The sequence below is a fragment of the Archocentrus centrarchus genome, chromosome 23 (assembly GCF_007364275.1).
Source record: "Archocentrus centrarchus isolate MPI-CPG fArcCen1 chromosome 23, fArcCen1, whole genome shotgun sequence".
In the NCBI taxonomy this organism is placed as follows: Eukaryota; Metazoa; Chordata; class Actinopteri; order Cichliformes; family Cichlidae; genus Archocentrus; species Archocentrus centrarchus.
In genome coordinates, this window is record NC_044368.1 from 11,214,188 (window position 1) to 11,239,459 (window position 25,272).

At 39.5% G+C, this 25,272-nt stretch overlaps 1 protein-coding gene across 1 annotated transcript in view; it reads right to left on the minus strand.

Moving 5' to 3' along the window:
* Nucleotides 1-6,076, minus strand: part of col7a1l (collagen type VII alpha 1-like) — a 61,483-nt gene extending 55,407 nt beyond the window's left edge. The window contains exons 1-4 of the mRNA XM_030720717.1: nucleotides 5,973-6,076; nucleotides 2,777-2,957; nucleotides 2,184-2,343; nucleotides 810-903 (exon numbers count right to left, since the gene is read on the minus strand). Coding sequence (XP_030576577.1) covers nucleotides 810-903; nucleotides 2,184-2,343; nucleotides 2,777-2,957; nucleotides 5,973-6,048 — 511 coding nt within the window. The 5' untranslated portion in view covers nucleotides 6,049-6,076. The remainder of the gene's footprint in view (nucleotides 1-809; nucleotides 904-2,183; nucleotides 2,344-2,776; nucleotides 2,958-5,972) is intronic.
* Nucleotides 6,077-25,272: the final 19,196 nt, after the last annotated feature.

Here is a 25,272-nt window from a genome sequence, read left to right on the forward strand (position 1 = left end):
ATGTAAAAAAAAAAAAAGGAGAACATCAGGGGATTTTTGCATTTTGCAACTCTTCTGAATAAGTTATCTACAGTTTGAAATGTACACCTAAACAACATGAATGCACTTTTTTTTTTTTTAACAAGCTGTATGGCTGTATAGAGCAGGCAGGCTCTCACATCAGTAGATTTATGTTTTCCAGGCTACTCAGGCTCTACAGGTATATTGGCTTTGCATTAGTGGTCAAGATGCATGCCGAGCTGCCATGTGGTGGTGATGAACGAGAGGAGCAGGTTTCAGTGTCAGTGGTGCAGCTGGGCGTGGGGGGTGATGGGGCACTGAATTGCCTAATGAAAAATGACTGCGATTAGCACACCATCGGCTAATGAGCAGTAATTATTGCACTGCTGCAGGCTGTAAGGAGTAAGTCATGGGCTTGTGTGTTTATGCCTGTGAGTAGAAGAAAAAAGGGAAAGGTACTGTATGTGCAAGTAAACTTGGTGGTAAGCAGTAGTGTGCATAAGCAGGGAGAAAGCTGATGCAACGCTATCAGAAAGTGCGCCTTTACATACACAGCGTAGAAGGTGGATCAATCAGTTATCCCTACACACATACTTATGTATACATACACATGCATGAGTGCACTCAGGTACTTAGAAACAAGACTCATACACACAGATACTCACACTGAATCCAATGAATTCAAATGTACAGAACATGAATTTCTAACTGCAAACACTGCAGATAAGCAGGCAGAGCTGGGATAAAATCTGAGGGGCTGCTGCAGTGGGGATGTTGAAAGAATTCACAATAGCAACTTCCACACTCACCTACTGCAAAGACAGTAATTCCATTGTCAGCTACTGCTCTGATTGCAGCACTGACCTGGTCGTCCGACTGTCCATTTGTGATCAAAACAGCAATCTGTACAAGACATAAATGACATTATGTAAACAAGATAACATAATATGAAGATCTACCATTTATTCATGGAAGAATGCATAATATAAAGCTAGCGAGAGGTATAATAGTTAATGCATGTGGGGCAGTTTTAGTTGCTCTGTTCCAACCTTTGTTTTCACAACTATAGTTGGAACCCTCCAAATAACATTTCTTTGTGTTTAAAAACCATCCGTGCAAACAGTACTATTCTCACAAAAACCTCCAAAGCATTTTGATGCGGTTTAGCGCATAATTGAAAACATAATTAAATAAATCAAACCCAAACTCAAAGTGGAATTCAAGGATGCTGGCTTGCAGCTGAGACTAATAATTTCCCCATTAAGGAAAATTTTCTCAGTTCACTCAAAGTTCAGCCCTCAGTCAATGAAAAAAGGGGGCTGGAAAGCATCCACAGGAGAATGTACTTGCTGCTTTGCATGTGCACAGGCTGTACAATTCAATATATCAGCCTAATCCTCAATTCTCCACCTTCCCGCATCCAGTGTGCTGTAGCAAGATGATTCACACATGCACACAGAGATAGAGAGATGATTGGAATGCTAACCAGCTGTGTTATACTGAGACTACACTACAGTATTAGGCTGTCAGGGTATCTGATAGAAAAGGCGAGTCGCTGGAAGGAAAGTGTATCTGGATATTTGACAAGAAACTTCTGAGACAAGTTGCTGAATGTGGCATTTATATTAGGATCCAAGAAATACACCAAGGCCAATTTAACACTTGTTTTTTAAGGTCACTGGCATGAACCAAGTTGAGTCACTGTGGATGACCATCTGTTAGACTTTTAGCAGTTATCCCTTATCTCCATCTGATAATCCAACTGAAAATGCTGAATCTGTGGTGGAAAATGTATTTCCTTTATTTTTATTTTTCCCCCCCAAAGCACCAAAAAAACCAAAACAAATGCCGTGTCCCTCTGCAACTTTCAAACATTATCAATTTGTATTCTCAGCATATATCACGATGGTTTAATCAGATTCACAGCAGTGTGAGAAGGGTAAATCTGTTTATTTGTTTTTTCCACATGTCCCACGGAGTGAAAATATAGATTCCTGACCTGTCATTTCCTTTCACACAGGGCAGGAACAGATAGTACATGCATGTTTCTGCAGCATGGGTAGTAATCTCAAATCAATAATTTCCACAAACCTTGTGAAACAGCATGTTGTCAGAAATTACCAGGATTTAAATTCCTCTGTTTCAGTGTGTAACAATACACCTCGCTTGGTAAAGCAGCGTACCTTTGGGACAGAATCTCGCCTGATGACGGGGCTGAAAACAGAGTCCACCAGAAACTGGAGGACCATGCCAGTCCGTCTGGATCCACCCTCATAGGGAAGGTCTTTGATGGCTCTGAGTACCTCCTCAAGAGAATTGTAGTCTGTCAAAGCAATCCGCATCCTGCATGGACATAGAAAAGCAAAGCTGGATCAGGTAGAAACAATTTTCCACATTAGACCTTAGAAGGACCAGGAAGTCCATACACCAATTGATTATTTCAAGATCCAATAAATGACATTTTTTAAATTAAAGCACAAGAAATTAAAGCACATTTTTAAATAAAACTTTGCTCTTAACTTTCATATTCAAATAGATTTTTTTTTATACTTAAGGGGTAAGGCAGGTGATGTTACCAATAAAAAAGTAACCACTTCTATTTTACATACACACTTAGTTGCACAAAGTTGCCATATTCCATTGTTTGTTTTTAGTTGATTTATGAATTGAAAATGTGGTAAAGACAGCTGAGTCAGGTTGATGGTGATCTATCACACAGGTTTGTGCGATGTGTTTCTGTTTGATAAACTGTGGCGAGCTTGGGTCTGACTTCTACCTTGGAACGTCCCCAAAAACAGTGACTCCAAAGCGGACCCCCTCCGCTCCGACCGCACTGTCTTGAAAGGAGGAGATGATGGCTGAGAGGAAGTTTTTGACTCTGGAAAAGCCTGTGTGACCCACACTCCAGGACTCATCCACCAGAAACACTATGTCTGCCTGCACCACTGTCCTGCATGCTGAGGAAAGAACAAAGGATGAATTAGTATGTGTACAAACACAGGTACCAAATACATATAGCATGTAAAGACATGTAAGATATGTAAATGCATCTTTACTAATGTGGTTACTTGTTTTTATTTTTAAAATAATATATTTTCAGAGTATTCAAAATATTTAAAACAAAAATTACATTCATACTAATACATAACTATTATTCCATTACCTAGTCAGCAACTAGGACTCATCCACCAGAAACAGGTAATGGTTTCCTTATTTGCATTTGTATTTGTATGGCTCACACCATTACCCTGACGTTGAATTACCAGGCTTCTCGAAATGCCTCCATTAATTTATCTTTATATGTACTCCTTTGAAACCTCTAAATCACTGATTTGGCCTCCTGCAACTTAAGCGATGGTCTATTCCTACACTGACCACCAGATGGCAGTCTTGTTCCATCATGCTGAGGGTCTTCCTTTCATTTGTTTCTGTCATGCAGCCAGAGCCTCACACAAATCCCCATGAATTTTTAATGAGACAGAAGTGAGCCAAAGAGACTATCAATATTCTGAGCACTCCAGCAATAAAACTTTAGTACAGAGATGAGAAACGCTTAGAATAATAAGGTAAACACACCCAAAATCAGGGTCAGTACCCTTGCCCAAGCAACCAAACGCATTTAACATAAGAATCTGCTGGGTTTGATGGGATTTAGATGCTTTTTTGAGTGAACTGGTGCACTGAATACATGACACTCACACTTATTCACACACACAATCTGCTGTGTCTGCAAACACGTTGTAAGTCAATATTCTGGTATTACATATGCAATAAACCAAAGTGACAACAGCACTGATTAGGCTAGTGAATAAGAGATAGGTACCAGTGATTGTTCTCTAAGTGATAAGTGATTCTCTGCTGTCTTCTATTTCATTATCAAGCTTTCTCTCCTCTATTATCTCACCCTTCTTCCTTTGGCTGCAATCCCAGGATTCACTGGGGGTGACATATGTCTCCAGCCCAAAGCAGCCTAACATTATGTTCCTCCTCACACACCTATACATCTCTGGCCATACACCAAGGAAACAAAATATCACTGGGAATAGCATTTTGGAGGTTTCTCAAGCTCTATTATCTTTGGAAGCCGTAGTATCATATATTCAGCGATAGCAGATCTATTAGAGATGACTTAAATCACTGATGCACTTTCAAAAGATAAAACAATGTTCATACTTTCCATCCCAAGTTGCGCCTTGTATAAGCAGCTGCCCACCCTATAATAAACATGTGGCTTTTCCGTTTACCGAGATGCATTTCATACTCGACGGATTTCTGTAAATGCACAGAAAACATTGTGAAGACTGAGCAAGGAAGCAGCAGGAAGCTGGTGTCTGTCAGACAGACACAGACTGTGATGGAAAACAAGATCAATTATCCAGAAGTTTGTCTGTCTAGGCTGGCAGGCGAGATCGACATGCCCAGGATAAGGACGCAACACATGCTGAGGGATTAGGAATGGTTTTCTTGAAGGTTATCAATGTTGATATCTCAAAGGTTGCATACACCTTGGTGTTGGACCACCACTGATTTACACATTAGATGTAGCCCAGTGGCTTTGAGCATATGCTGCAGAAAATTCTGCCAAGAAAGAAACACCCTTAGAAATACTGATGCATTGCTCCAATCATCTCCGACAAGATCAACATCAGAGATCATGAGATGAAAACCATCAGAAACTACACATCAATAAAAATAAAATTAACAATAACACGTATTGTGGTACAAAACATGGTTAAGCACACAGGTGAGAACAGGAAATAGTTGCTCAATAAAGACTATTATAAGCCTAAGGGCCCTTTGTATCATTAGATCATCAGTCATTGTGGCAGCATGGTAACATTTTTTCATGGTCTCCACCAAATAATGAGATTAAAATAGTTTGTTTTTTTTATATTACATTTTCCCAATGAGCCAGTTGCTAATTTTTTAGTGCATGCTGTTTGGTGTTGGACAGGTATGCGCAGTGAGTTTGTCATAGCTTATTTAATGAGAACAGCTGCTTACTGCTGCAGAAAAGACAGCTGGCAGAAGTGGCTCAAACTGCTTTTCTCAGTAAGTTTGTGGGCTGTAAATCACTGAGCTAAAAGAGGCTACAAAGCTCTATGATGCTGAAAAGTTTAAAAGTTAAAATTATCTGAGTGTTAAATGAGCAGTTTGCTGCTTGTATAAAATATATTATTCAATGACAAACCTGTTCCTGCATTTATATTATGAAATATAAGACCTTAAGGGATATGATGGGTTAACAATTAACAGTATACAGTAAATAATAAACAATAATAAGAATATATTTAAGGCTGTGCACAGGAAGCATAGTCTTAAATATATTCTTAGGCTATTTATAACCTTCCATAATTCTGCCCAACAACTTTACCAATCACTTTCTGCCAATCACACTCCAAGTGGAGGAAACCTAACTTTTGATTGGCTGATTGACCTTTTGGTGACATCCAATAGCACCTGAGGCTGGAGTACTGTATCCAGGGGATGGGTTTGACAGGATAGCTGAGAGAGTGCTGTACTGTACATGAGGCCAACAGATGTTTAAATTCCCTGACTAGACAGAGTCTGGAGAGAAACTGTAGCTGGGCTAGTGTCTGCCCCGTGTAGCAATCCAGGTGTGGAGATTTAATGATGGAGTACTTGCACAGACTCTATTCATTGAGCACCTGCCCTTTCCTTGGCCTGATCATTCAACCTGTCTAATTTAAAGATCTGTGCAGAAAGCTAACAATTGGACACATGGCTGTGATTCAGAATAATAAGTGTCTAACTCTTTTTTTAAAAACAGAAAATGAGATGAAGAAAAATGACTGCAAACATGAGTCACTGACTTAAATAAATCAGTCATCAAGTAACTGAGTGGGTGGAAAAAGTAAGAAAGTCGATGAGCTATAGGAGAAGAGAAATTTCAAGCGAATTAATAAATTCGTAAGAATGTGGTGCGCGGGTTTATAAATGTCACTGCTTACCTTCAGCTTGCGCTGCAACACTTTGATGAGTAAGAGAAAGGGACAGCAGAATGATCCACACAGAAGAACGGCCCATACTCTTCCTCTCCTCGTCTTCCACCTTTAGTCACCTGCTCCTCCTCCCCAGTTCTTCTTGTCACAAATCCAGTTCCCAAATTACACTTTAAAATCATCAATTCCACCTCTTCTTTTCTCCTATCTAGAAATATGCAGATGAACAAAGAGAAGAAGAAAGTAATTACAGGCCCTTAAAGATAAAACATAATCAGCAATTTAAAAAAAAAAAATTGTGAACGACTTGTGACTCTTTTGCAGAAGTCAAGCTTTTGCTGCTTCCTATAAGTTTTTTTTTCTAACAGTAATACACAAAGATGAGTTTAACAGCAAAGTTCTGGCCTACACAAGAGCGGCAAACTGACAAAAACAATACGTCCAGGATAGCAACTTTGATACCATATCACACATGAACTTGGATATCTTCTTATACACTTCCATGTCTATTGCATTGTTGGCCTTAATTAGAGCATAATGTCTCCCATTATTGTTATATGCACAGGTGCAGACAGGAGTCCTCCCTGTAAACAGTTTTATAACAAATTCCACTGATGCAAAGGAAATAAAAGCATCAAAGGGGCTTTTAAACTGTCCAATAATGTCTTGGTGATTTAAAGCACTTTTGTGGAAGTGTAAACAAAGAGGATCATCTAATGTTATTATATTGATAATATACTGTAGCTGTCTTACAAAGCAGAACGTCCTCTAAACTCAACCTACAGGTTGGCATGAACGTGTAAAATTATTTTTCATTCTGTTTAGTGATGGAAAAACATTATCTACCATTTACAAGTACAAAAGTTACACGAACCTTGAAGATACAACTCAGCATTACAACAAATTTGTGTTTGCACTCCCATAAATCAATGATTTTGACAGAGGAAAATCCAGTGCACTAGTAAATGGACAGTATTTACTGTATTTAGTGCTTTTATAATCATAATAACCTCTTAAAGCTTTTTGAGCCAGTCAGGCTTCTAGATGTTTATTTGCTTTGACATACAGTTACAGTTACTGTACAGTGGCTTTGAAATAACGTATTGGAAAAGCCCGAAAACACAATTTAGTAATTTCTGCAGTCAAGATGCAAACATTGTGATCCTCTCTTTATGGCATATATTTCCATTACTATAAAAAGATCTTTAGATACATTTTGGAAATGCTCTTTTCTGTCTCAGGCTGAAAGCCTGTTGGAGTCCTGCTGTTATAATAGTCATGTGAAAAAAGGTTTTCGCAAGACTCTATGTGATAAAACAAATCAAGTACATCCTTACTGCTTCTGTAGGAAGTAAGAGGGCAAGTATCAGCCAGGTGCTGCTACTCAAATGCATTTGATTAACTGATCATCAGCAAGTATGAGCACCTCAGATGTGTGTTAACACAATGGCACAATCTTAACAGGCATGGACATCACAGCAAATTTACCCCAAGGTCAATGGACTGTACAGTGCAATTGCAAAAAACACTCAAATAAGCCTCAAAGTTTGTCATGGTACAATTAGAAAAACACTGAAGAAGTATGGCTTATTTGGAATGGTTGACAGGAGAAAGCCTTCTGGAACAATGTCCTTTGGACAGACGAGACCAAAATGAACATGCTTGGCTGTAATGCACAGCACCACTAGCATATCAGTACAAATACCTCATAGTAACAGCAAAGCACGTTGGTAGAAGGGTGAAGATTTGGGTTTGTTTTGCTGGCATAGGACCTGGGCACCTTGCAGTCACTGCATCGACCATAAATTCCTCTGTATACCAAAGTATTCTAGCATCCATTCAGTGATGCCATGCATCCAAGAGCTAAAGCTTCAGGACAACGATCTCAAGCACAGCAGCAAATCTACACCAGAATGGCTAAAAAGAAAAGAATCAAGGTGTTGGATCAGTCAAAGTCCAGACCTCAATCTGATTGAAATGGTGTGGCAGGACCTTAAAAATGCTGTGCATAAACAAATGCACACAAAACTCAATGAACCGAAGAAAGGTTGTAAAGAAGAGTGGGCCACAATTCCTCCACAATGACGTGTGAGACTTATAAAGTTGAATTGAAAACAATTACTTCAAGTTATCGCTACTAAAGTTGGTTCTACTGGATCATGGTTTATACTTAGTTTTCACATGACTCTATGCAGTCCTGTGAAAATCTAAATCTTTTTCATGTGACTGCAGAGAATGAGAAACAAAAGAAAATTTGCACCATAGCTACAGCACTGAGAAAAAAATTGCCAGATTCTAGATTTCGATGCGTGAAAGGCAACCCGAGTAGAGACGGTCTTTGGCCGTAGTTCTAATAAATTGTAGCAGGATAGGTAGATTTAGATGGATGAGTCTCACCAGTGAAAACACAAGCATTCTTCACAGCAATCTAGATAGAGGAAGAATAATAGTTTTCCATGAGAGTAAACAGAGGCTCAGTAGTGATCTGGGCAACAGAAAATCCTTCTCTTATCTTTCTTGACCACAAAAACAGAAAGTCTGATTCTTATTTGTGTGTTAGCTGCTTTATTGGAATAAAGTGGTCTACATCTTGTATTATGGGCTGTACAGGTAAGTATTCTGAAAATATTCGTGGTTCTTTACTGCATTTGAGGTGCTCAATTCCAAAATGAGTGAGCCTTCCCCTGGCTCCTACTACTTGATGCGTCACACATCCAATCTCTTCTCTTCAAACAATGGAATTTCAGACATATGGTGGTTTTTTCACCCTATGGAGACACAGCGCTCCGTTTCTTTCCACATTCACCACACATACACCAGAATATACAGAGACAGATTTATATCAAGTGGTTAATCCCCCAAATTCACTCCTGTACATAAAGTATTTCTACATCTAACCATGCACCTGTTGCATTGTCAGTTCAATTCAATTTTCAGTTCAAACAATCACCTCAAGGTGCTTTATATTGTAAGGTAAAGACCCTACAATAATTACAGAGAAAACCCAACAGTCTATACGACCGCCTATGAGCAAACACTTGGCGACAGTGGGAAGGAAAAATTCCCTTTTAACAAGAAGAAACCTCCGGTAGAACCAGGCTCAGGGTTGGGGCTGAGTGGAGAGAGACAGGACAAAAGACATGCTGTGGAAGAGAGACAGAGATTAATAACTAATGATTAATGATTAAACTTAAACTTGTCAATGCTACTTTCCAATATGCCACAGCTCCATTACGTTTGAATTCACACATTGTTTCTGGCAGTAAGTGTGCTGAGTCACATTTTTTAAAACCAATAATATTTCATATGTCTCTGGTCTTTTGTTCCAGGATGTACTCAAAACCTAATTTACAGGGAAAATTCTATCACTGCAAAGATGAGAAGATAACTGTCAGCTAAAACCCTTGATATCCAGAGCTAATATGCAATACTCCAAACCCTAAAATTAAAATAAAATAAAATGTCACAACTCCAAACAAATATTCTTACTACTCAACAAATCCAAAATTTATTATCAAAATAGAAATGTACAATCTATAAACATGATAAACATTTATTTAATCAACTAAAAGTGACTTAAAACAACTGTTCATATAGAAAGGGATTACACTTTAGGTCAGGATAAATGACTAATGCATTTAAAGATTTTAACTCCCAGCTATTCCCAGTGTGATGGAGACAAAGTAACAGTTTAAGGCTTTCCCAAATATCCCCACAGAGTTAATAAAGAAATTTCAGCCATCTCCAACCCATGCAAAGATTTTAGACATATCATCATTGAGACAATCAACAAGACAATCTTCACATCAAAATCAATGAATGGGTGAATTTACTCATTCACTACTAACTACTGTACTATGTGACTTGGTTCACTTCCCTAATCTCAACATGATACATGTATTATTCAGCCAGAAGGGGATCGACCCAGCAACATATGTTTCATGTGGGCCAGTTTCATTATAGAACACAGGCTGCTATTATTCCAGTAAAAGGTTTGGCCACACACGGGAGCATGTCCTCCCCAGATAAGAGCAACTGATCATATAGGCTTGATTAAGAATTGCTGCACCTTTATTAATATCTGACACCTTTTTAACATACATGTATTCTTAGTTTGTTGAGAGCATGGATAAGATTAATGCATGCATCCCAGGTGACAAAAGTTCATGATACTCCCAACCTCTTTGATAAAGCTACTTCTACAGTAGTCTATAACACATCCTAACACTGCATTACTGCAGTGGCCCTTTCTTACACTGTCCCTTGTAGGCAAACATACTCTATAAATACAATTGCAGTGAACATCCTCAGATCATTCTTATTGTTATTTCTTCATATATACGGTAAAAACAGAATGAATGAGGAAGAGTATACTTCAGTGACAGGAGAAAGATGGGAAATCAGGGCTACTGTCATTGTCCTCTAATCCTCCCGGTTGGCTTGCTCCTCTCCCTCTCCTTCTCTCACTCGTGTGCTCTCTCTCTCTACCTGTTGTCTTTATTAACCACACCCTGTGTTTTAGAGGCAGGTCTTCTTCAGGTCCTGGTACCTGTGCTCCTGGGCTGATTACCACAGCTGTGAGTGATTTGTATCATCAGTCGTACCCTATTAAAACTGGAGGAAGACATCCACTCATTGTCAGATTGTTGACTAAATCACTTAGTAGGATTGGCATGCCTTTCTTTGCAAAGTTGCTTCAGCTTAGACCCTGTTGCTAATTTCCAACTCCTTTTCTGTGCAGGATGTTTGGACCTAAGAGTGAATGATCCTGTGGGAAGGTAGTTTGAGGATCTGTCCTTTGAAGTGCTAGCTTGTGGCTTGAAGCTGTGGACCAAAGTGCCTTGGAGTTTCACTGTAAATAAATGCACTGAACTTCATCTGAGAGTCTGCATTGTGAATCCATCTGCAATCCCTTCCATGACAGCTTATTTGCAACTGTTAATGGGCTTATTTGTCTTCCCTTTTGGAACCACTTGTACATCTAGCACAGCAGTCCACAGTGGACATCACTGAGGTTGCAATCAAGCCAGGATACTTCACTTCCAACATAGCTGCATTCACCCCTTGGTTGTTATTTGACTTAATCAATAGATAAACAATAAAACAATAAAAACCTACAATCAGTATATGAGTATAAGGAGACTAAATTGAGCATTTGATTCATGATGGCACTAAAAAAATTTGCAATACGTGGACTTACCATCATAGAGCAACACATTTAGCACTTTAACGTTGAACTAGAGAAAATTGTGTTATGTTTTACATTAGGTTGCTAATCAATACACTCTTTAGAATGGATTGTGCATGTGTAGCCTTGTGTGAGATACTGTATGGGTATGTGCAAGTTCATAAGCATAACATCAAAGAGAGACCTGTCTTCACTCAGTGACTATACATGAGATGGAAACAATACACATTTCTTTTGGCTTTAAACACTGGCAGTCCATCCATCCATCAAGCTAATTCATAGGCTTTAATGCTTACCCCATGACAGCATATTTCAACTATAAATGTATATAATGATAACATTAAAAAATAAATCAGATCAATGTGAAACAATCTGAATTCCAGAAAATTCCTCAGTGTGATTTGACCATCTGGTCTGACTAAGCCAGAATGGCTGAAGGCTGAATAGTTTACAACCTCTGCAGATGGAAGTGAGAGCTGGCAGGCTTAAACTGTAATATAACACAGCCAAAAAACTACACTCTCCCACTGGCTGCCCCCTCACATACCAATGCAGATCTTAGATCTGTCTCTGCACGTATCTTCTTATTACTGAAGTAAAGGGAGGATAAACACACGCCGTGTTGTGATAAATGGCAGCCGATGAAGTACACCGTTAGCATAGAGTATTCATCATTCATCATTATCATCATTCTTTGGATTTCTAAAAAGGTTTGCATATATGTTTAGAAAAGTTGTGAAGAAGCAGAATGTGAAAGTCTTATGATGGTTTTGCTATGGTGAAATGATTTCATAAACTTTTATTTTTAAGCCTGTACAAAGGGGACAGAAGTTTTCTGGGAGAAAACGGAGATCCATAATGAGCAATTTGCCCAAATCTACTCCAGCGTTCAATCAAATTTTATGATAAGAAAATTAAGGCATGATCAGCTCCTTCAGAGATTGTAATGATTTGAGATAAATGCTGGCATCAGCATGCTAATATCGTCACACTGATCATGCTAACCTGCTGTTTATCAGGTATATGCAGGTTTCAGCACTCTTAAACACAGCCTGAACCTGCTTAGGCAGCTTCTTTGCAATTTCTTTAACTAGTCTTCAGGAATAGTTCTCCAGGCTTCTTGAAGGCTTTGGATGTTGGCTTCCTTTTGTTTCATTCTCTTTAAAAATGATCTTGCACTGCTTCAATAATGTTGATGTCTAGGCTCTGGGGAGGCTAATCCATGACTGATAGTGTGCCATTGTGTGTGTTTTTTAAATCCAGGTATGCTTTTACTGCATTGGCAGCATGTTTGGGATAATTTTCATGCTGATAACTGAAGCTTTTGCCAGTCAGATGCTTCCTAAATGGTATTGCATGGTGGATCAAAACTTGATCTTGTCTGATTTGACGAGATCCCCAACACCACAGGCTGAAATGCAGCCCCAAACTATGAGCCTCCACTGTGTTTTACAGATGTTTGCAGACACTATCGGTTGCACATTTTTCCTGACCTCCTCGGTACATATTATCAACTATTTGAACCATGCATTTCAAATTGGGATTCATCACTCCATAAGACCTGTTGCCATAGACTTTCTGTGTAGTTCTTGTGCAATCTGTGATACCTCGGCCATTTCTCCCTGTTTTCCTTTCTCAAGAATGGCTTCTTGGCAGCCACTCTTTCACTGAGACCATTTCTGATGAAGCTTCAGTGAACCATAGATGGATCAAGTGAAGGGCCAGTCAGGTCTTTGCTGTATTTTTTCCAATTTCTTAAGGACATGACTTTCAGATACTGTTCATCTGCTGTAGAAAACCTGGAGAACTAGTGCTCAGGAGCACTTTTTTAAAATGACAAGAAAGTCTGGCTCCTTGGAAGCAAAATAATAAAGATGAGTGATGGCTCATGGCTTTTCCACAGTCCTTTAAGTCCTGCAATCAAAAGCTGTGTTTAGATACGAAAACATTTGCACAAAATGCATGTATATAGATGCCGGGATTACAAACACCTTGCTACTTTCAAGAAGAAAAAAAAAGGTGGATTTTCTGTGCGAAGCCTTTAGTTTATCACTGCCTTGAGAGGATTAAATAATGTTTTTCCAAATGAAGTTTACTGTCCCTGGCCCTTATACCCCCTCTATGTTCCCTATCTCTATTTCTCACTCACATCCACTCACACATCATATTCCTGCAAGTCTAACTGCATGTCAGCTATTTCTACATAATGGCATTTTCCACCTCACCACTTCACAGGATGGATTATCCTTGTAGGTGGGAACTGGTGACAGTGAAAAGACACACACACACACACACACACACACACACACACACACACACACACACACACACACACACACACACACACACACACCTCAGAACTCCATTGTATGATAACAGTTGTCTTTGGTGCAACATATAATTTCTATAGCTAATTCACACACTAACAAAACCATCTACTTTCATGCACACCTCGAAAGCTGCAGTATGGCTACTGCCTTAATATCTCTTTGCATTTGCACTCAGCCAACACAGACATGTCTACGCATGGAGGGAAATCATCAAGCATTCATTTTACATAGTTTCATCTCCTGACAATGTTCTCACAAACAACCTGGTATGCTCTTTATTATTCATGATACACAAGGGTTGACATGACTGTCAACTGTATGACATCTTCTTTTTATGCTCCTATTGAGCCTGAATGTGTAAAATCTGCAGAAAAGCACAGCGGTCATGCAAAGACAAACAGACAACCAAGCATGCAGGACAATGACACTGCATGGGGATGTGTGTATGTATAAGTGAGTGCTCTTTAACAGAGGAGAATGTCCATTCACGGCAAATAACGTTTCTGATGAGCAGTGATATCAAACAAGTTAAGCTATTAAAGAAAAATTTTACTGTAAAGAGCAGCAGTAATGGCTCAGTATAAAAAGTTCTGGCCTGAGTCCAGACACTTACGGTGCAACAAGGGTATCTGGGCAGTTAAGAATTCAAAACTACCCTGTAAAGCACCATATTAAAAGGCAGTTAAACTAATGGATTTTCACTGTTGCCCTGGGCCCATGCATTTTCACTTACCGATACACACAAGTTATTATCTTCCAAATCCAGTTGATCTTTTGAGGGCCAAGAAAGGAAAAACACCCCCTAAAAATACATATTAAAAAGCTTCATCCAAGTCAGGCAAAAACAAATCTGGATTTTATGTTGTATCCTTGCAGAGGCAGTTATTAGAGACTAAATCAGCAGGTGTGTGTGTGTGTGTGTGTGTATCTATATGTCTGTATCTGAGTGACAGAGGGGGTAGGCGTGTAAGAGTGAATGAATGAAGCAGGCTTTCCTTCCTGGGCTTTGCTGAGGCACAGAAAAGTTTGGGAAGAGGGGTGGGGGTGACGCTGCAGCAACCTGTTGGCTCAGAAGGAGAGAGAGCGACAGAGAGGTAAAGACATGGATGCATACTGAAAGACGATAGTTTCTGAGGAGCTTTGACCCTGTTGCATTATTAGTTTTGTTTCGCTTGTGTGTAGCATGGAGGTCTGTGCACAGACTGCCAGGCTTCCACCTCAAGGTGACAGAATAATTGGCAAAGTAAAATGGTGATAAGTACTTGGAGGTTGACTCTTGCCTGAGTCAGGACTGTGAAAATCAACCAAAAACTGTCTTGACAGCAACAGAGTCGGTCCATGAGCAGCTTCAGCATGTCAGGACAAATAATATTCAGAATTTGACACCAAGTGCTGTGTCACATCTTTCACTGCTTGTTTCCTTTGGGCGCATTTCAGATTCACAGAGTAAAGTATTAATTTGAAAACAATCCATAGTGTGATTTCAACAAAAATGTACCCTGACTTTGCACAAGATTCTATTCATCCTATTAGTACATTATGAAACAACAAATAAACAAAGCACAACATGGCAAAAGTACAGAACACAGCTATGGTTAGGTTGTTGAACCATGAGCTCTTGCTTCAAGCTATGTATACTCACGCACAGACCTATCATCAAAGGCTATCAAGGCTATAAAGGCTATTGCTTGTCAAGCACGAGCCTCCTCAAAACAGAAAGGGAAGGAAAAAAGAATAAATCTATCATGTTTTTACAAGCCCCTCCCATTTGGGGTGTGAGTTGATGTGTGTGTTGTGTATGTTGAGGGTCATTTGGGTCATCTTTATGGACCCCAGGAATGTAGGTTTAGTCAGCTGTCAGTCTTGGCATGCTGTAACTCAACACTCAAACTGTACTCTTAAGGCGGAGCTCATTCAGATAATAGTCATGAGAGGCGGTACAACTTATCTATGTAATTTAACTATTACAAACCATTCATTACTGCCTGACACAAAGTTTCAAAATTACAGTGGCAGCTGAAGTAATTTCTATCTTTTTACATCCATAAACAGCATATTCATCACCACTGCAAGATTTCCAAATAAATACTTTTGCAGTTGTTGTGACGGGGTGGTAGAAATAGTACAAACATGCAAACAATGACTCATCTGATGCAGCTGCAAGATCATTGAAACATTATGCCAACACAAAAATAAAGAAAACTGTAGTTCCGTATTTAGCCACTTGAGTCAATCTTAATAGACTCCAGTGTTAAAATGACCAGCTTATAGCAGCAATATACATGTTTACATTTCCCCTCCAATTGAGAGGGTTAAGCAAAATGTCAAAAAAGTAACTTAAAGGGCCAAATTGTATTTTATTTTTGACATCAATTTGCAGAAGCGACCCACAGCCCGGGAGTTTGGGCGCCTCTGGCGTACACAGTATGCAGTTCATGCATCTTCTTTATGCCTGTTGGCTCCCTGTGGCGCATAGAGTCGCAACAACACCCCACTAGTGGACTCGGTTCTGGGCAATCCCCCTTAACTGAGCCCATGTCAACCTTGCATCTTTAGCCTCTTTCTTCACCAACCTTGTCTAGGTCTGTCTTGGTCTTTCCACCTTTCTCTTTCCCTGTGGGTTCCATTCTAGGGCGTGCCTTAATGTCTTCTACTGGTTTGCGTAGAGTGTGGCCGATCCAACCCCACTTGCGTTTTTTGGTCACTCTCCATGTCTCCAAGCCATACAAGAGGACTGCTTTCACATTTGTGTTGAAAATGCAGATCTTGTTATGTAGGAACGGAGCCTTGGAGCTCCAGCTAGGTTGCAGGGCATTAAATCCTAGTCTACCTTTACTGGTGATGCTTCTACAGTAGCATCTTCTTCTGCACCACCATCTTTGCTGACCACACTCCAAAGATATTTAAAACATTCTGTCTCAATAATATTCTCTCCCCACAGATGAGTGAAGTTTCTTGCTTGTTGTTTATATGAATTATCTCGGTCTTCTTGGTAGTCATCTTAAGTTCAGTTTTTGCTGTGCATGCTGTTCCTTATGAGACAAAATGCTGATGTCATCTGCAAAGTTGAGATCTTCATGTTGCTTTCTAAGCATCTACTGGAGCCCAGTGTTTTCTGAGGTGGTGGCTCTCATGATCCAGTCTATGACCAGAGGAAGATTGTCGGTGAGACCATACAATCCTATCTCACTCAGGTTCTTACTGTGAAGGGGTTGGTCAGCTTCCCATTGTATATTATTTGGCAAGTGGAATCCTCATATAGTTTTTAGATGATGTTGATGAACTTTGGTAATATTCCATAATATTGCATCAGTTTCCAGATGGTCTGGCCTGCTGCCTTGATGTTTTTCAGGGATTTGATGGCTTTCATGATTTCTATCTCAGTAGGTGGATCAGTGTTCACTTGTAGCTGTTCAGTAGCTGAAGGGATGTCTGGAATGTTTGTTTATGGTGGACGGTTCAGTGGTCCAGTGTAGTTCATACACTGAACATAAAAATTATTTAATTGGAGGTACATCCCAAATTCCAAAAAGCTGGGACTCTGTATAAAATGTAGATAAAAACAGAATGCAATGGTTTTGCAAACACAAATTTTATTCACAATAGAACACAGAAAACATATCAAATGTTTAAGCTAAAAGAATTCACTGTTTCATGAAAAATACTAGCTCACTTTGATTTTGATGGCAAGAACACATCTCAAAAAGGCTGGGACGGGGCCAAGTTTACTATTGTGCCGCATTACCTCTTCTTTTAACAACAGTCCATAAATATCTGGAAACCCAGGAGATGAGTTGCGGAAACCAGGAATGTTGTCCCATTCTTGTTATATATAGCATTGTAGCTGCTCAACAGTCCTGGGCCTTCCTTGTCATATTTTTCATTTCATAATGTGCCAGATATTTTCAGTTGGTGAAAGGTCTGGATTGCAGGTCAGCCAGTCCAGCATCGGAACTCTTCTACTACCAAAGTCATGCTATTGTAACAGATGCAGAAAGCAGTTTAGTATTATCTTACTGAAATATGCAAGGCCTGAAAGAGAAGCTGATGGGAGCCTATGTTGCTCTAAAACCTGTATATACCTTTCAGCACTGATGGTGCCTTTTCAGATGTGCAAGCTGACCACACAACAGTTTTCTACTTTGCCTCAATCTATTTTACATGAGCTTTGGCCCAGAGAAGATGACAGTGTTTCTGGATCATGTTCACATGTGTTTTCTTCTTTGCACAGTAAAGCTTTAACCTGTATTTTTGGATGGCAGAACAAACTGTGTTCACAGACAGTGGTTTCTGGAAGTCTTGTGTGAAATTTTCCTCCCCGTATACATCTTTTATTTTTTAAGAATGTGTCCATCTAAAAGACATCATACAAGTTCTTCTTTCTTGCATCTGCTTGGCACTAAACCCAGCTTTTCTGTATTCTGAAAAAATCCCCCAATGTGCACCTATCATGTAAAATGCAGGATTTAAAAAGGGAATCCATCTTTGTGAGAGATGATATTCTAACGTAGAGTAAAGGGAGTTATATTCTAGTTTGGCCTGAGGGCTGTCTGAGCTACACACTGCCCTAATGTTGACCCTGAGCACATGGCACAGACGTTGAGGAGTGTGCATCAATCCGGACTGCTCTCACTAGACAGTGTTGGTATGTCTCTCTGCATATATCCTTGTACATAATGGATTTCCTCTGACACTGTAAAATGTAAAACTCCAGCATGAAGAGAGGCCTCTACTAATGTTAATAGTAATTTAACTTTGGTGTTCCAGGAGAACAAATCCTAAAAGCTGACTACATCAACAACTTACACTGTAAGCTTACTCAAATATTAAAGACTTTACAGTCTTGATACCTTCCTTAGCACTATTACATCATGGTTGAATGAGCCCAACTGTCTTTCATCAGCAGGTGTGATTAGAAATAAAAGCTGTTTTGGACCTGTCGGGGGTATTCAAATGGGGAGTATTAACCAGCCTTGTCTCAGCTAATCGCACTCCTTCTGCAAGTGGGCCTAAATCCCCCCAAGTCACAAGAGGTGCTGGCATGAAAGTGAGCTTTGATTAAATTTACGCTGTAGGCTAACCGGAAAACAATCATGTACACTGGGAGTCGAGCAAACGAATAAAGAAAGTGAGTCAGAGGAAAGCACAGCAAATTAACAAAGCCATCAGGAGTTCAGAAGAAAGCGTGTGTGGAGTTGGGTGAGTTACAATAAGGTGTGTAGGTTAACTGTGAGTACATATGGAAGGTAATAACAGTGTGCACACAGGCACTCAATTAACTTTATATATGTGTTTCTCTGTAGTTCATTCATTACTACTGACAGCACACTACAAGTATCAAGCATGGGTAATCAAATCCCTGGATTTACAAGAGCTTCTTTAAACGAGGGCTTAAACTCATGTTTCAATCCGTTCTTCTTGAAATGAGAAAAAGGTAAAATTAAAAACTAGGCAGACATCTTTTGTAACAGTTGTCTTTTCTAAAGGCCATATCAGCTCTGTAACTACTGTGTTAGTGCCAAGGCCACTCCCAATATGTGAAATAGAAATGAACATAATTACCTTTTAATATTCTTTTTGAAAGCGCCTTGGTCATCAACCATTCATGCCTCGTGGCAGCTTTTCAAGGAGCTTCTACTTCTAATTTGATAAAATACACACTTAATGCATTTCTGAAATCTTCATTTCTCCACCTCCTTTTCTCGCTCCACTGGCTCCATCACAGAAGTTATGAGAATCAAACATCGCTTTAGCCGCTGGTTGTAAGGCAGCCCTTTAATTGCGCAATTTCTCATGTAGCACTTTAATTATGTTCCGCTGAGGGTTTGAGTTGAAATTCAGAATTATTTCTTTATACAGTGTTCAGTTTAATTGGTGGCTATTTTACAGAAGCACCACTAGTTTGAGCTCAAAAATGGAGGCAAGCAAGGTGTTTTTTTTTTTTTTTAATAAATGTATTAGCAACTGTGACCAAAACTTTGACCACCTACATTTTAGTATATTTTACAATTACAATTTCAGAACCAGGACATATCACCTGCTGCTCTAGTGTGAAATCAGCATGTGAGGCTTGTTTTCACCATGCTGGTATTTCATTTGCTTTCCTGCCTCCTTTTGTGTGGCATTAATGTAATTATTGATAGGCTGACAGCGTGAGACGTGTCAGACAGATTTGATGCTCGTATCAGTTTCTGTTTAATGCTGTCAGCGTTGGCACGTTTGTTGGAGGTTCACACCAGGAAGATGGGCAGCCTTTCTTTGGCCGGAGGCTAATGCAATTTTGACTCACATCCATAAGCCATACAAGCTGGGCAGAGTGCCCACTGCTGCCAACTACAAAAGGTCTGCTCTGTGCCAAGCCTTTTAGCAGCACAAACATACGTACAAACACATGCACGCATGTACACACAAGCCTGAGATGCTTGCACACAGAAAAGCCACAGTGTGACAAAACACAGATAAAAGCACAAGCCGACACATACACATCCATACCCTTTGTGCGTGCACATGCAGCTTTCGGCTCTCACAGATAGTTTTTGTCATGATAAATTCATTTCGTAAACCGTGCGACTTCCTGCCACAGACTGAGATATGGGCTGTCATGGCAACAGAAGGAAACAGCGGTCGGAGCACCATAGCTGGTTTGTTGGGACAAGCCACAGCAGAGCAGAGGATTGAGATGCAGCAGAAGTCGGGGCTCGTGGAAATGGTGGTGAGACCGCTCTGAAACTGACAAAGACTGTCAAAATAATGAACGAAACCTGCCGCCACACTTAAGCAGACACAGTGTCAGAGTAAAGTCAATAGTCGACATTAAAAGAAAACTATGGAAGAATGTGAGTCGTAACAGGAAGATATAGCACAAGATGAGGATTTTGGACTAGAATTGCAGCCTTTTTCACACTGTACGGCACCAAAATACTGATAAAGGTCTCAACAATGATTATGCGATTTGTGCACCCTTAACTCAATCATAGCTGATGTTTCTCTGTGTGCTCTCCAGTCATAGCTGACTGAGCACTGGGCTCACTTTACATTTAATTAAAATGCAGCTAAATGCAAGATGCTGTATGTAAAATGCATTTGTACATAAATGGGGTAACACCAGACACCTTATGACTGTTTTAGCAAAGCAGCTGCTGTACTGATGTCTTTAGCCTCCCAGCACTGATGCACTTAGGACTTGTCAAAATAAAAATGTCTTGACCTCAAGTCAGGTAATACTTACTGCTGTTTCTAAAATTAAGCTTGTAGTCATTAACTAGAGACAACTATGAAGAACTGGCTTTAAGCACGTCATAAAATGTTAGTAGCAGAGATGTAAAAATCAACCAGCCAGGGACAGGAATCGGCCAATTTCCAGCATTCTTGGCCCTGGCTGGTGACCGGCCAGTCAGCCTCCCATATGTCCGATTATGAGCCGCTCCATTTCATGCATGCGTAACGCGCACAGCAGCAACACCCTCAGCCACATACTGAACAATGGTTAGTGTGGAAGTTCTTCACTGTGAGTGAAGACACAATGTAAACTGTGGGGGGTGACCACCACAAAACAGCAAAATTAATCAGACACTTAAATCACCCAGCTGAACATTGACATGTTAAAGAAGCTAACAAAGGGAAAGTGGCTAAAGAGCTCAATGCCAGTGTGACCTATATGTATCTGATCGCCTTTCTTGGTGTGGAAATAAATCACAAGGAGCTGCCCAAGCTGTGGCATCAGTCGTCTTCATTTCTCCATCTGCATTTTCACACAATGAACATAGAGGTAAGGTCAGTCTCTGGTGAAAAATAAATAAATAAACAAGCACTCCTTCTCATCGGTGATCCTCCTGACTTTTAGGATTACCCATAATAAAATAATATCACAATAAAACCATTGGGGATTACAGTGATCGTATAGTGGATATTTTTTTCCTTACAATCAATTCAAAGGAACTAACAGTGAGTGTCCCTCTCAAAGAAAATAAAGCAATTAAAATGGTTTGAAAATAAAATAAAATGCTGACATTTACTATATGCCTTTTTTTTTAGATTTTATGAACTTCATTTTCTGAACAATGCAAAAAAATTTAACTGTCTTTATATAAAACTGTATATTAAAAAAACAAAAAAAAAACAAAAAAAAAAAAATCAATGAAGTTGAGTTCTAACCACAATAATAAAGTGTTATTTGGTAAAAACATACCTGCACTTTCACATAATGAGCACAGAGGTAAGGTCAGTCTCTGGTGAAAAAGAAAAAAAAAAAAAAAAAAAAAAAAAAACAAGCGCGCCTTCTGCAAGGAGGAGCCATAGCGTTACTGCCTGGGAATTTCCCACCATGTTTTCACACAAACTAAACAATTCTAAAGCATGACAATAACGACAGAACTATCTTGACCTACAATAAACAGTTCAATAATACACAAGTGAAAACCATAGGCATAGAGGTGCTGGTCATAAAATTAGAATATCATGAACAGCTGATTTCTTTTTTAGTAATTCCATTCAAAAAGTGAAACTTGTGTATTATATTCATTCATTGCATACAGACATATTTCAAATGTTTAGTTGTCAGTTATAATCATCAAAAGAAATAATGAATACTCCCAAATTCAGTATCTCAGAAAATTAGACTATTACTTAAGACCAATACAAAAAAGGATTTTTAGAACAACTGAAAAGTATGAACATGAAAACTATGAGCATGTACAGCACTGAGTACTTAGTTGGGGCTCCTTTTGCCTGGATTACTGCAGCAATGCGGCGTGGCATGGAGTCAATCAGTCTGTGGCACTGCTCAGGTGTTATGAGAGCCCAGGTTGCTCTAATAGTGGCCTTCAGCTCTTCTGAATTGTTGGGTCTGGTGTATCACATCTTCCTCTTCACAATAGCCCATAGATTTCCTATGGGGTTAAGGACAGGAGAGTTTGCTGGCCAATTAAGAACAGGGATACCATGGTCCTTAAACGAGGTACACTGTGTGCAGGTGCCAAGTCCTGTTGGAAAATGAAATCTGCATCTCCATAAAGTTGGTCAGCAGCAGGAAGCATGAAGTGCTCTAAAACTTCCTGGTAGACGGCTGCATTGACCTTGGACCTCAGAAAACACAGTAGACCAACACCAGCAGATGACATGGCACCCCAAACCATCACTGACTGTGGAAACCTTACACTGGACCTCAAGCAACGTGGATTCTGTGCCTCTCCTCTCGTCTTCCAGACTCTGGGACCTTGATCTCCAAAGGAAATGCAAAATTTACTTTGATCAGAGAACATAAGTTTGGAGCACTCAGCAGCAGTCCAGTCCTTTTTGTCTTGAGCCCAGGCGAGACACTTCTGACACCGTCTCTTGTTCAAGAGTGGCTCGACACAAGGACTGCGACAGCTAAAACCCATGTCTTGGATACGTCTGTGGGTGGTGGTTCTTGAAGCACTGACTCCAGCTGCAGTCCACTCTTTGTGAATCTCCCCCACATTTTTTAATGGGTTTTGTTTCACAATCCTCTCCAGGGTGCAGTTATCACTATTTCTTGTACACATTTTTCTACCACATCTTTTCCTTCCCTTCGTTTCTCTATTAATGTGCTTGGACACAGAGCTCTGTGAACAGCCAGCCTCTTTAGCAATGACCTTTTGTGTCTTGCCCTCCTTGTGCGAGGTGTCAATGGTTATCTTTTGGACAATTGTCAAGTCAGCAGTCTTCCCCATGATTGTGTAGCCTGCAGAACTAAACTGAGAGACCATTTAAAGGCCTTTGCAGGTGTTTTGAGTTAATTAGCTAATTAGAGTGTGGCACCAGGTGTCTTCAATATTGAACCTTTTCACAATATTCTAATTTTCTGAGATACTGAAGTTTGGGTTTTTATTAGTTGTCAGTTATAAACATCAAAATTAAAAGAAATAAATATTTGAAATATATCAGTCTGTGTGTAATAAATTAATAATATACAAGTTTCACTTTATGAATGGAATTACTGAAATAAATGATATTCTAATTTTATGACCAGCACCTGTACTTTAAGTACAATAATCATATTTCTTTATCAGACATCACAAAGACATGTTACCTCGTCAGTGATCCTCGTGGCTTTGAGGATTACCCATAATACCTTGCTTCCTAAGGGTGAATGCAGTATGACTTTTGACCAACAGATGTCCTGTTATAAAGTACAAACATAATGGAAAATAACTTAAATCTGCTGCACCTGCCTTTGTTCGCAAAGGTAAAATATGTCAGGTAAAGGTGGGTGTTGGTGTACAGGAACTCATTTCCAGTTAATTGTCTCTACTGCTTTCCAGAAGCCAAGCACTTTATTTTTTAAGTGTTTACGTGCGAGAAGATCCTATAGCTTACTGCAGTTTGGGGGAAACTGAAAATTTTAATAATCTCTGTTATTATGAAAATAATATTATGCATTAAAGAAAAGTTGGTTTCTGTTTGCCTATGCTGTCAGTTATAGTTCTTAGAAGGTCACACTTACCTCTGCGTTTCATCATTTACTTCTGTTTTTACTTTGTTAGGTCATTGTCTCCTGTGATTCCGTCTGTTGCCTTCCTTGATTATGTTCAGCTGTTCCTTGTTCACCTCCTGTTTCCACTTTGCCTGATTACCCTCATGAGTGCTTAAAGTCCTGCCTTTCCTTTGATCATTGTCAGAGTGTCTGTTTAGCTTCACCTGTGTTCCTCCCCTTGCATTCAGTAACCATTTGGATTTTTGTAATGGACTTTGTTTTCTTGCCTAAAATTTACACCTACTTAATAAAAGGTGCATTTTCTTCTCAAGTCAGTCTGCCTCCAGAGTCTGCATTTGTGTCCTTTAACCTGCAATCTATGACAGAGTCATCACAATCATCCCACAAACACTGAAATATAGATTAAAATTAATGGGTGAACATGTGATCATGCAGAACAAATATTATTCAGCTGCATGATTTTGTAGATAACACAAAAATGTGATTAAAAGCCATCTAGTACACAAAATGTCTGTGACTGTAGAATGTGTTGATATAATAATATGCTGATTTAAAATATATATAGTAGCACAGGAAAAGTGGGCGAATCTCTGATGCTGAGAGATGCTTCACGTGAATATGTGATTTTTAGAAACTAGACAACTCCAGAAGGTCAAAGAGCAGCAGCTGTCCACATGAGGGTCCTTGTAAGCCAACAGAGGAGACAAGACACTAAGCAACTCTTTTGAATTCACAAGGCACAGACAGAGGATATTTCTGTCTGCATGACTGAGCCTGTCACTCAGAAAAAAAAGGATTTCTACTGATTGAAATGTTGTAATAATCTCCAGTATCACAGCTCAAGAGTAATATTACAGAATCAAGCTGCATGATGTCATGTTCGGCTTTCAAACGTCTCTCTTTGTTCACTTTATACTTCAGCACGCACACAGGATTGGACTGAACTTGTTTGAACATCTAGAGAAAATTTTAACTGTGAATATATAATAATGATGCTTTGCTTGAGGGGGAAAAAAAAAAAACTTCAGTCCAAAAAAAGGAGATGAAAAAAAGATAATCACTGTGTTTATATGCATGCACCTTTATTCATATTCGTGTTGAGTTATTTTTGCCTGATTTATCTTCCAGGGTGCCTGCATGTTGCACACCTTCCTGCAGACTCATACAGCCTGCTTTCACTTGGCAGGCCAAACTTTTGGCTGCAAAGCACAAAAACGGAGGTTAAGCTCCAGGTGCTTCAGTGAAATGATGATGCTTGTGGGGAAAAAAAATGGGGGAATTTTCAACTAAACTCAGCCTGATGGAGACAGTATTGACAGGGCCTAAGGTATAAGG